Raw genomic sequence first — 12725 nt, forward strand, 5'->3', positions numbered from 1 at the left:
CTCCCTCTCATGACTTTTAAAATATTATATGGACTTTAGATTTTGAGACTATAAAATATAAAATAGCTAGATTTTATTACATAATTTGGTGCTTCAAAATTGCTTTTAATTATTTTATATAGTTGCTATAATAGTAGCTTACTTTTTGACTCTTTGTAAGTGTGCTAAAACAACTTGGCGACAGTACCTCCAAATTCCTATTCTTTTCTTGCACTGTCAGTGTTAAGGAAGAGTGCCTTGACTTGATTTTAATTTAAGGAAACAGTGTTCTTAAACTGATTGCAAAACAAATAGTTATACTTAAAAAATTTTCCATGCTCACACATCTAATGGTAAAACAGTGCTCTTTTGATAGTCCAAAGAGTTCTCACTGGAGCTCCATTGGCAAGAGTTGATCTAATTTTTCTAACACTATATGTATGTGTTGTAGTCTTCATGAATAAATTGGTGCCACTGCTATTTATTTCACTACCAGAGTTAATTCTCTTAAAACTATGCCCTGAAGTGTGTATTATGGATTATTTCTTCAAAATAGTCTGATGCTATAAGAAGTCCATGGACAACAGATTTAAGGAGATATTTTTGTGGTAATATCCTTCTTAGGAAACATAACAATAGAAAAAGTAAAATTGACCTCATGTGGATCTTGGTGACCTTGCAGATAATGTTAAGCTGCAAAAACTTTGTATAAATAAAATTGCTTTACCTTTAAAAAATTTTTATCATGTATCTGTTGTTTTATATCTTTTAATGAGTTATAATTTTCTCCCTGAAATAAACTATCGAATAAAGTACTTAGTTATTTATACTCTTTCAACTTTGAATTAGTAGTATTACCTTAATTTGGAAATCACTGTTTTAAAATGTAGGGAAAGTTTTTTATTTTCTCTCAAAGAGGATCGTTATATCTGTCATGGTTAACAAGTATAAGTGGCCTATGGAGGAAATGAAAGAGGAAAATAGAAAATACTGTTTTTAAGGGACCATGATATATTTTGGAGGGAAATAACATAACTTTGTAAATTAATCTTTATACATTTAAAGATAACTTGTCAGTAGTTAATTTTGCTTAAGTTTTTTTTTTTTTTTTGCACTTTTATTACACTCGTTGGCATTGTGTTATATAGACATATATAAAATTTGGCTTTTTTTTTTTTTTTTTAGTTTTGTCCATTAAGGTTAGTGAATTAAATCAGACCAGGGCAGATTTGATGTATGAAGTTTATAATACGTGTACATCCTTTCTCTCTTTGTTATATTTGGAATCTCCCAACTGAAGTGTAATGTTACTAAACTGATTTGCATGTATATAAGTGCTAATTTATGCTTTCTTGGTAACAATGATGTATTTATAATGTTTTAAGTTGGACAGCACATCTTTAATATCAGGTTCTGGCCTTTCATGTTCATCTCTATGAATATTTGAAATATATAATGTACATATTATACTAGCATATATGTATTACTGTATAAAAATTGAAGTTGAAAATGTTCATGGTAAACATTCTCATATAATTGTAAAGAAAGTAACTTAAACCTGCAAATTTATTTTAAGAACTTACCTCCATCCTCTACTTTTAGTAACTAGTATTACCTTACCAAATTAAAGTGCATAAGTTATTAAATTTAATTAGATGAAAATGAAACTAACAGTCTTCTCTTCCTTGTTCTTTATTTACAGCCCGGTCTGCCACCTCAGAATTTCTCAATGTCTGTCACAGTCCCTGTGACCAGCCCCAGTGCTTTGTCTTACACTAACCCAGGGAGTTCGCTTGTGTCCCCATCTTTGGCAGCCAGCTCCGCATTAGCAGATACAAGCATGCTCTCTCCACCCCAAGCCACATTACATAGAAATGTATCCCCTGGAGCTCCTCAGAGACCACCAAGTACTGGCAGTGCAGGTATGTACTGACACTTATTCTTCTGATTCTTTAGCTAAAAGAATGAAAAAACTAATTGCTGATATGAACAGTTTCTTATTCTGCTACTCTTAATGTTCTTGCTTTGATGAGCAAGAGTCACTACTACATAATTGCCCCCATTTTAAAGTATTTTTTTTTTGAAAGTCTGTGGCTCTAGCATTGTACAGGTATTGTGGAACAAATAGAGAACCTGCCTATTTTGGAAAATAAGCTTTCCATATCATGGGGACACTATACCTAGACAGGCAGAAAATTTATTTAGGATATCATAAAGATTAAAAATTGATTGTGAGCCAGTTGTGTTAAAAAATAAATGGGGAAGTAGACTCACTTAGAATTAGAGCATTTTCTGCATCCCCTTCCTCCTGATTTGTTCATTAACTCAGAAATTTGAGGTGCATTTACTGCATCTCTGTGTATAATGCAATTATTTCCTGTCCCATTACTCCTAGATTTTATAGCACTCATTAGCACTGCCCCTACTCTTGTTAATATGTACTTATTTGGTATTGAGTCGCAAGACGGCAGACATGTCCAGAGCTTGATAGATGAGTGCCCATATGTTTTGACTACATCATAATAGTCATAACATTATAATGCCTAGTTCAGACTGGGCTAGTTTTTATTTTTGTGTTTTTTAGGAATGAAGTGAGGGTTACCTCTGGTCAGTTCATTCTCATTCAGATAAGGAGAATCAATTCACATTCACTTCTTGCCCTCTCTCCTCTCTCCGTAATGTTAGGTGGGATGTTGAGCACTTCAGACCTCACAGTGCCAAATGGAGCTGGAAGCAGCCCAGTGGGTGAGTGAATTCTTACTGCCTCACTGTGTTGGCATCTGTCTTATCTGGGATAAAAGGAATACTGTCCCTCGAACAAGGGTTTCTACCAAGTAAAGAGGAAAATATGGGGATAAATGACTAGAGTAGACCATGTCACTTTATGATTTGTTTAGTTATTGCTTTCACTAATACTTAAGAGTTTTTGATACCCCTGTGCTATTCCTCATACCTTGGCCTTACATTCACTTATTCATTCAATAAATATTTATTGAATGCCTCCTTCATAGCAGACATTGTTCTTTTCTAAAGACTAAATTGCCTTAATACAATTTTTACATTAAAAAAGTTTCTTAAAGAGAAGCTTTCTGTGTCATTTGTCCCTACCAAGGTCAGACTGTTAGCAGACTGCTGTATTTTACAATTATGTGAAATGTTTTCAGGGAGATTGCCATAGGAAGAAATAGTGGGCCTCCTTAAGAAGTCTGTCTCCAGAGGATCAGTTTTGATGGTCACATGTGGAGCATTTACGTTTTGTCATGGTTGCTGCCAGATTGGCTCTTTTGCTTTGGAACCCCTCCCAAGATAACTCACAGTTTAAAAATTTCGTAAATGTGTCTGCCCAGCCCTGAAATCCTGGTAAAGATACATTATGATCTTAACATTACAGAAACATGGCATATATGTCATAGAGTCACAGGAATAACTATTATTTTAGGTTACCATCAGATTTAGTTGTGTTGGTCTCTTCATGTATGATAATCCCAGTTACCTTCATTTTTATCTGAAAGTAAGGGAAGGAATTCCCTTCTGTTTCTAGATATTGTGTGATCAAAGAGACACCTGAAAACAGATCACTTATAGAAAAATTCCCTATTACATATGTTCGACCCACTTATTCCAAAAATGTGAGGAGCTGCTTCCCTTGTGACTCAGCTGGTAAAGAATCCGCCTGCAATGTGGAAGACCCAGGTTCTATCCCTGGGTCGGGAAGATCCCCTGGAGAACAGAAAGGCTACCCACTTCAGTATTCTGCCCTGGAGAATTCCATGGACTGTATAGTCTATGGGGTCACAAAGAGTCGGACATGACTGAGAAACTTCTACTTTTCAGCCTTAATAAAATTTTGATGATTGAATAACTTAATTTAAAATGATGAGAAAGAAAGAAACACATTATTTAATGAGAGTTACAAAACATATAATGACCTAAAGTAGGAATAAATGCCTAATTGTTTCTGCCTCTGTATTAATCTGTTTTAATGGACTCAATAGATAGGACCTGTTACATGATCTTTTTAACAGATAATTAAATGTGAAGAAATTCATAAAGGTCTTACCAATTATACATTAAGACTGCTATCCTTGTAACTGTATTTCCTAATATTTATAGTTTATTTCTTATTTCTTTTCAACTCTATTTTAGTTGTTTACATGCCCATATACTCTTTTTATTGCAAAAGACAATGGCATCCCACTCTAGTACTGTTGCCTGGCAAATCCCATGGACGGAGGAGCCTGGTAGGCTGTGGTCCACGGGGTCGCGAAGAGTTGGACACGACTGAATGACTTCATTTTTACTTTTCACTTTCATGCATTGGGAAAGGAAATGGCAACCCACTCCATTGTTCTTGCCTGGAGAATCCCAGGGGCGGGCCAGCCTGGTGGGCTGACGTCGGTGGGGTCACACAGAGTTGGACACGACTGAAGTGACTTAGCGGCAGCATACTCTTTTTATGTTGCGTTTTCCTATATGCTTTTATTCTCCCAACACTATGCATCTTGCTCTCCTCTCTACTTTCCAGCCTGCTTAAGGCTAGAATCAATAATTTCTATTTTGTTTAATATTAATTTTGACTAGTTCTTAGTTTTAGTTCCAAAATTATTTTTATTTCATAACTATTTGAAGATTTCTAATGTGTTTTCCCTTTGCCTTTGTTTTTTCTTCTCATCCTTCTGGCTTGATAAACATTGTTCTCCTTCCTATCAAACAAGTCTTTTAATTCTCTTCTTGCTTTATTTTTGGTTTTTGTACTGTCCATACTTCTCTAAAGCTTTTTCTCTATTGTTTCTTATCTGCTCTGCAACTATAAATCTAGACTTTAATGCTGAGTTTGCAGTGTTCCATTTGGTGATTTCAGACTCAGATTTTGTCATCGTCTTAATTTGACCTTTTACATATTATCTAATCCTTTTACTTTTATTTCTTTTTTAAATTCATACTTCTTTTGTAAGCTTCCTCCTCTTGTTTCTAGACCCTCAGGTTTGGAGGGTCACATTAGTCACACTGTTGAAATCATGGCACGTCATCTCAGCATCTCTCGGTATGCTATTCACTTACCCTTTATGCTTCTCCTCCATTCCTGTCCCCTTTCTCCTCCCCCACCCCTAGTCCCTAGTCATAGGCAACTGTTTTAATATGTTTAGTGCTAATAGTGTTAATTAATCATGTTAATGATCATAATTCGTGAACATGAATTTTTTTTAATTTAAAATTTAAGTATTAAGATATTTTAACTGCTTAGAGTTACTTGAAAATCTATTTGTTACTACACAATAATACAGTATAACCTCAGTCTTATGACACATCAAGATTTAATGTCTTGATTCCTCACTGGTTCATACTCTTATATACCTATTTTACCTGTGCTAGGTGTATTTCTACTTTTTCTATTTGTTTGCTTTATATCCTAAATGATGGTTTTGTTGTAACTGCTTTTTAACATGTACCACCTTAGAATTCAGATTCAATTAAGTAGACACATTACATCACTTAATTCAGATACCAAATGGAAGTTATTATTTTTGTGTGGTACTTACAGCATACTTGTTTCTTGCTGTAAATTACCCCCTGCCCCAATAAATGGTCTCTCATAGGTATTGTAGAAGTATTGTTAGTTTTTGTGAAGAAGAGTCAGAAAATGTATTTTAGCCTATTTTCAGCAATGATGCCGTTTTGGTTTAGTAGTTTGGAAAAGTAGTTTAAACTCAATTTTATCCCTGAAACCTTTTTTAATGTAAAGATTAAACATTTTAAATTCCCAGAGAAATTAAGAAGAAAATATATTAAAAATTGTGGATATGATTTCTCATCTACATTTTTCAAAGTATGTTTCTTGGAACTACGTGAAAAGAACTACTTACCTATATGAGTGGCAAACCTTGTACCAAGTAAAACTAAACAGATTTCTTTAGTGTAGGATATGTCAGAGCCTTTACAATGCTAACCTGTTTAGCATTTTTACTAATGCTTTAAACTGTGGTTATTCAAAGTGATATTACAGTACAAACCCCCCCTTTTTTTTTCCTAATGAAAAATCATCTTGCAGGATTCAGTTCAGTTCAGTCACTCAGTTGTGTCCAACTCTTTGCAGCCCTAGGGACTACAGCACACCAGGCTTCCCTGTCCATCACCAACTCCCAGAGCCTACTCAAACTGATATCCATCCAGTTGGTGATGCCATCGAACCGTTTCATCCTGTGTCATCTCCTCCTCCTGCCTTCAGTCTTTCCCAGCATCAGGGTCTTTTCCTATGAGTCACTTCTTCAAATCAGGTGGTCAAAGTATTGGAGTTTCAGCTTCAGCATCAGTCCTTCCAATGAATATTCAGGACTGATTTCCTTTAGGATGGACTGGCTGGATCTCCTTGCAGTCCAAGGGACTCTCAAGAGTCTTTTCCAACACCACAGTTTAAAAGCATCAATTCTTCAGCGTTCAGCTTTCTTTATAGTCCAACTCTGACAGCTATACATGACTACTGGAAAAACCATAGCTTTGAGACGGACCTTTGTTGGCAAAGTAATGTCTCTGCTTTTTATTTTATTTATTTATTTTTTTGTCTCTGCTTTTTAATATGTTGTCTAGGTTGGTCATAGCTTTTCTTCCAAGGAGCAAGCGTCTTAATTTCATGGCCACAGTCACCATCTGCAGTGATTTTGGAGCCCCCCAAAACAAAGTCAGCCACTGTTTCCACTGTTTCCCCATCTGTTTCCCGTGAAGTGATGGGACCAGATGCCATGATCTTCGTTTTCTGAATGTTGAGTTTTAAGTCAACTTTTTCACTCTCCTCTTTCACTTTCATCAAGAGGCTTTTTAGTTCCTCTTCACTTTCTGCCATAAGGGTGGTGTCATCTGCATATCTGAGGTTATTGATATTTCTCCCAGGAATCTTGATTCCAACACCGTTTCTCATGATGTACTCTGCATAGAAGTTAAATAAGCAGGGTGACAATATACAGCCTTGCTGCTGCTGCTAAGTCGCTTCAGTCATGTCCAACTCTGTGTGACCCCATAGACGGCAGCCCACCAGGCTCCCCTGTCCCTGGGATGCTCCAGGCAAGAACACTGGAGTGGATTGCCATTTCCTTCTCCAAGGCATGAAAGTGAAAGTGAAGTCGCTCAGTCGTGTCCGACTCTTAGCAACCCCAGGGACTGCAGCCTACTAGTCTCCTCCATCCATGGGATTTTCTAGGCAAGAGTACTGGAGTGGCTTGCCATTGCCTTCTCCGATACAACCTTGACGTACTTCTTTTCCTATTTGGAACCAGTCTGTTGTTCCATGTCCAGTTCTAAGTGTTGCTTCTTGACTTGCATACAGATTCCTCAAGAGGCAGGTCAGGTGGTCTGGTATTCCCATCTCTTCAGGAATTTTACTGTTGTCATCCACACAGTCAAAGTCTTTTGTGCAGTCAATGAAGCAGAAGTAGATTTTTTTGTTTGGAGTTTCCTTGCTTTTTCTATGATCCACAGGATGTTAGCAATTTGATCTCTGGTTCCTCTGCCTTTTCTAAACTCAGCTTACACATCTGGAAGTCTCTGTTCAGGTGCTGTTGAAGCCTAGCTTGAATTTTGAGCATAATCTCACTGGCATTGGAAATGAGTGCAATTATACGGTAATTTGAACATTCTTTGGCATTGCCTTTCTTTGGGATTGGAATGAAAGCTGATGTTTTCCAGTCCTGTGGAATTGCTGAGTTTTCCACATTTGCTGGCATACTGAGTGCAGCACTTTAACAGCATCATCTTTTAGGATTTGAGATAGCTCAACTGGAATTCATCACCTCCACCAGCTTTGTTTGTAGTAATGCTTCCTAAGGCCCACTTGACTTCACATTCCAGGATGTCCTGCTCTAGGTGAGTGATCATGCCATTGTGGTTACCTTAGTCATTAGGAGCTTTTTTGTATCATTATTCTGTGTATTTTTGCCACCTCTTGTTAATCCCTTCTGTTAGGTCCTTGTTGTTTTTGTCCTTTATTGTGCCTATCTTGCATGAAATATTCCTTGGTATCTCTGATTTTCTTAAAAGAGATCTAGTCTTTTCAGTTCTACTGTTTTCTGTTTCTTTGCATTGTTCACTTAAAAAGGCTTTCTTATTTCTTCTCGCTGTTCTCTGGAACTCTGCATTCAGTTGAGTATCTTTCCCTTTCTCCATTGTCTTTTGCTGCTCTTCTTTTCTTAGCTCCCAGACAACCACTTTGCCGTCTTGTATTTCTTTTTCTTGGGGATGGTTTTGGTCATGACCTCCTGTACAGTGTTAACAAACCTCTGTCAATAGTTCTTCAGGCACTCTGTGTACCAGATCTAGTCCCTTGAATCTGTTCATCACCTCCACCATGTAATGGATTTGATTTAAGTCATACCTGAGTGGGCTAGTTGTTTTTCCTACTTTCTTCAGCTTGAGCCTGAATTTTCCAATAAGGAGCTGATGATCCTGAGCCAGAGTCAGCTCCAGGTTTTGTTTTTGCTGACTGTATAGAGCTTCTCCATCTTCTGTAAAGAATATAATCAATCTGATTTTTATATTGACCATCTGGTAATGTCCATGTGTAGAGTCATCTCTTGTGTTTTGGAAGAGGTTGTTTGCTATGACCAGTGTGTTCTCTTGGCAAAACTCTGTTAGCTTTTGCTCGGCTTCATCTTGTACTCCAACGCCAAATTTGCCTATTACTCCAGGTATCCAGGTCCCCTATGATGAAAAGGACATTTTTGTTGTGTTTGTTGTTAATTCTAGGAGGTCTTGTGGGTCTTTATAGAATTGTTCAACTTCATCTTTGACATTAGTGACTGGGGCATAGACTTGGATTACTGTGATATTGAGTGGTTTGCCTTGGAAACAAACTGAGATCATTATGTCATTTTGGGTACCTGTAGAATAATAATGAAAAGAATAAAATACCCTCCCAGACCTTATTATTTCTGCTTGACATACCAGCAAATTACTAACTAAAAGCACAGTTAGGAGCAATACAAAATAAATGAAAGCCTGCATTAAAAATGGACAATAGAACCAACTTCTTAGAAATTCCAGGGTTTGGGATTGTTAGCCACAAACTTTGACTTTAACATAACAATGTTTATTATGTCAAGGAAATAAAAAGTAGATTAAGAATTTTGTCCAGAGAACTGACATCTTTAAAAATGAACATTTAGAACTAAAAAATGTAATAGTGTTTAAAACTTATTAAGTGGGTTGTGTAAGAGATTTAGTCAAAGCAAAAGGGAGAATTGGTGAATTAAAAGATAAGACAGGAACAGTATTCAGAATTTTTGAGATTAAAGGATAGATAATTCAAAAGAAGATTAAGACCTACAAGGTACAGTGAGAAGTTGTAAGGTAGTTAAAATTGGAATCCCAGTAGGCAAAAAGAGAGAAAATTGGCCAGAAGCAGTATTTGAACAGATAATCACTGAGAGTTTTCCAAACCTGACAGACACATCAAGCCACAGATTCCAGCCACTGAACTGAATAGATTCCAGAAGGCTTATAAAACCCATGTGGGATGTAGGTAAAGTTGTGCTTTAAGAGAAATCTCTTTTAAAATAGAAGGCTGGAAAACCCTGAGCTAAATAATTAAATAAGCCTGTATCTCTCTAGGAACAAAAAAGTTAAAGAAAATTAGAAGTAAGTTATAAAGATAAGAGCAGAAGTTATTGAAGTGTTGTATTTGTGTCAATGTTCAATTCAAAATATATTCTAATTTCTATTTTCTAATTTCCACTATAACCTCTGTTTTGGTCTATAGTTATTTAGAAGTCAGTTTCCTAATTCCAAATGCTTGGTGTTTTGTAGTTATCTTTGGGTATTGTTTTCTAGCTGAACTGTTTTGTTACCAGAGTACTTAACTCTGTATGATTAAATTCTCTGAAATTTGTATACTTGTGTGTGTGGCTCAGCATGTGGTCAGATTTGGTTCTTTGCACACAAAATGACAGTTTTTGTTTCTATACAAAAAGAATGTAAACATTGGAAAGAATTTTTATTCTATACTGTAAGCAGAGATTGTCCGTTCTACTTGTTTTAACCAAATGTTTTATACTTAAAATATGTGATAACTTATTGTATTCGTCCACATTTAGAGACTTATGATAGACCAGTTCCAGGTAGTTTCACTTTATCTTTAAACTGCCATCAGTTTTACTGATCCTGTCATTTTCAAATGCATAATACATTTATAGGTGAACCCCCCATTTGCCTTAATCTTATTTTAACTTTTTTGGAGTCTTCTGTCTGTTTCTAAAAGCTGGAAGGCTTCAGGCCCGTGTCCTATTGAAAACAGAAGCATCCTTGAACTTTTTAAGTGTTGAATAAACTCTGAATATTCATTGAAAGAACTGATGCTGAAGCTCCAATACTTTGGCCACCTGATGGCAAAGAGCCAATTCATTGAAAAAGACCCTGATGCTGGAAAAGATTGAGGGCAAGAGGAGAAGCAGGTGGCAGAGGAATGAGATGGTTGGATGGCATCACTGACTCAATAGACATGAGTTTGAGCAAACTCCAGGAGATAGTGAAGGACAGGAAAGCCTGGCGTGCTGCAGTCCATGGAGTCACTAAGAGTGGGATATCGCTTAGCGACTGAACAACAACAAAACTCAGGATAAGAAGAGACTTGCTAAATAGGAAACCAGAGAAAGCCTAACCTTAAAGGAAAGATTGATCGGCTTGCCTGTGTTAAAATTTGGAACCTTTGTTCCTCAAGATACCATAAAGAGAATGAAAAGGCAACATAGAGTCAGAATATATGTGGCGTACATATAAAACAGGACTTTTTATGAAGAATACATACAAATTATAAAGAAAAGGAAATTTTAGTTTTTAAAAATGTTCCTGAAAACAGATATTTCAAAAAAAAAAAAAAAAACTATCCACGTGTCTAATAAACATGTGAAAAGAAGCTTGTGATTCAGTAATCAAGGAAACTCAAAACCACAGGATAGCATTGGGTACCTACCAAAGCAGCTAAAGCAAACTAGATAATACCAAGTGTTAACAAGAGTATGGAAAAGCCCAAACTCTTACATGCTGACGATGGTAGGGCAGATTGGTGTGATCATTTTGACATTATCTACTAAGTTGCAAATATTGTATTCCATGACCCAGCATTTTCACTCATCTTTACATACTAGAGAAGTGCATATTTGCATCATGAGCACCAAGAGATATGTAAAAGGATGTGCATGTCATTATTCGTTACAGCCAGCATCTAGAAAGAATCCAGATTTCTGTCCACAATAGAGTAGATGAGTATATGATAGTATCTTTACACAAAGTAACGCTGTACTTCAGTGAATATGAAGGAACTGTCAATTCAGTTCAGTCGCTCAGTTGTGTCTGACTCTTTGTGACCACATGAATTGCAGCATGCCAGGCCTCCTTGTCCATTACCAACTCCTGTATTTCACTCAGATTCATGTCCATCGAGTCAGTGATGCCATCCAGCCATCTCATCCTCAGTCGTCCCCTTCTCCTCCTGCCCCCAATCCCTCCCAGCATCAAAGTCTTTTCCAATGAGTCAACTCTTCGCATGAGGTGGCCAAAGTATTGGAGTTTCAGCTTTAGCATCATTCCTTCCAAAGAAATCCCAGGACTGATCTCTTTCAGAATGGGCTGGTTGGATCTCCTTGCAGTCCAAGGGACTCTCAAGAGTCTTCTCCAACACCAGAGTTCAAAAGCATCAGTTCTTCAGTGCTCAACCTTCTTCACAGTCCAACTCTCACATCCATACATGACCACAGGAAAAACCATAGCCTTGACTAGACGGACCTTAGTCGTCAAAGTAATGTCTCTGTTTTTGAATATGCTATCTAGGTTGTTCATGACTTTTCTTCCAAGGAGTAAGCGTCTTTTAATTTCATGGCTGCAATCACCATCTGCAGTGATTTTGGAGCCCCCCAAAATAAAGTCTGACACTGTTTCCACTGTTTCCCCATCTATTTCCCATGAACTGATGGGACCAGATGACATGATCTTTGTTTTCTGAATATTGAGCTTTAAGCCAACCTTTTCACTCTCCTCTTTCTCTTTCATCAAGAGGCTTTTTAGTTCCTCTTCACTTTCTGCCATAAGGGTGGTGTCATCTGCATATCTGAGGTTATTGATATTTCTCCCAGCAATCTTGATTCCAGCTTGTGCTTCTTCCAGTCCAGCATTTCTCATGATGTACTCTGCATAGAAGTTAAAGAAGCAGGGTGACAATATACAGCCTTGACGTACTCCTTTTCCTATTTGGAACCAGTCTGTTGTTCCATGTCCAGTTCTAACTGTTGCTTCCTGACCTGCATACAGATTTCTCAAGAGGCAGGTTAGGTGGTCTGGTATTCCCATCTCTTTCAGAATTTTCCACAGTTTATTGTGATCCACACAGTCAAAGGCTTTAGCATAGTCAATGAAGCAAAAATAAATGTTTTTTCTGGAACTCTCTTGCTTTTTCCATGATCCAGTGGATGTTGGCAATTTGATCTCTGGTTCCTCTGCCTTTCCTAAAACCAGCTTGAACATCAGGAAGTTCACGGTTCACATATTGCTGAAGCCTGGCTTGGAGAATTTTGAGCATTACTCATCTAGCATGTTAGATGAGTGCAATTGTGCGGTAAACGTTCTTTGGGATTGGAATGAAAACTGACCGTTTCCAGTCCTGTGGCCACTGCTGAGTTTTCCAAATTTGATGGCATATTGAGTGCAGCACTTTCACAGCATCATCTTTCAAGAGTTGAAATAGCTCAACTGGAATTCCATCACCTCCA

General features: G+C 37.1%; 1 protein-coding gene across 7 annotated transcripts in view; it reads left to right on the forward strand.

Moving 5' to 3' along the window:
- Nucleotides 1–12725, forward strand: part of MEF2A (myocyte enhancer factor 2A) — a 185575-nt gene that overhangs the window by 135219 nt on the left and 37631 nt on the right. For all 7 annotated transcript variants that reach the window (XM_040257015.1, XM_040257021.1, XM_040257018.1 and 4 more), the window contains exons 5-6: nt 1682–1901; nt 2665–2724. In XM_040257015.1, the coding sequence (XP_040112949.1) occupies nt 1682–1901; nt 2665–2724 (280 nt within the window). The remainder of the gene's footprint in view (nt 1–1681; nt 1902–2664; nt 2725–12725) is intronic.

This window comes from Oryx dammah, unplaced genomic scaffold (assembly GCF_014754425.2).
Source record: "Oryx dammah isolate SB20612 unplaced genomic scaffold, SCBI_Odam_1.1 HiC_scaffold_16, whole genome shotgun sequence".
NCBI classification, from domain to species: Eukaryota; Metazoa; Chordata; class Mammalia; order Artiodactyla; family Bovidae; genus Oryx; species Oryx dammah.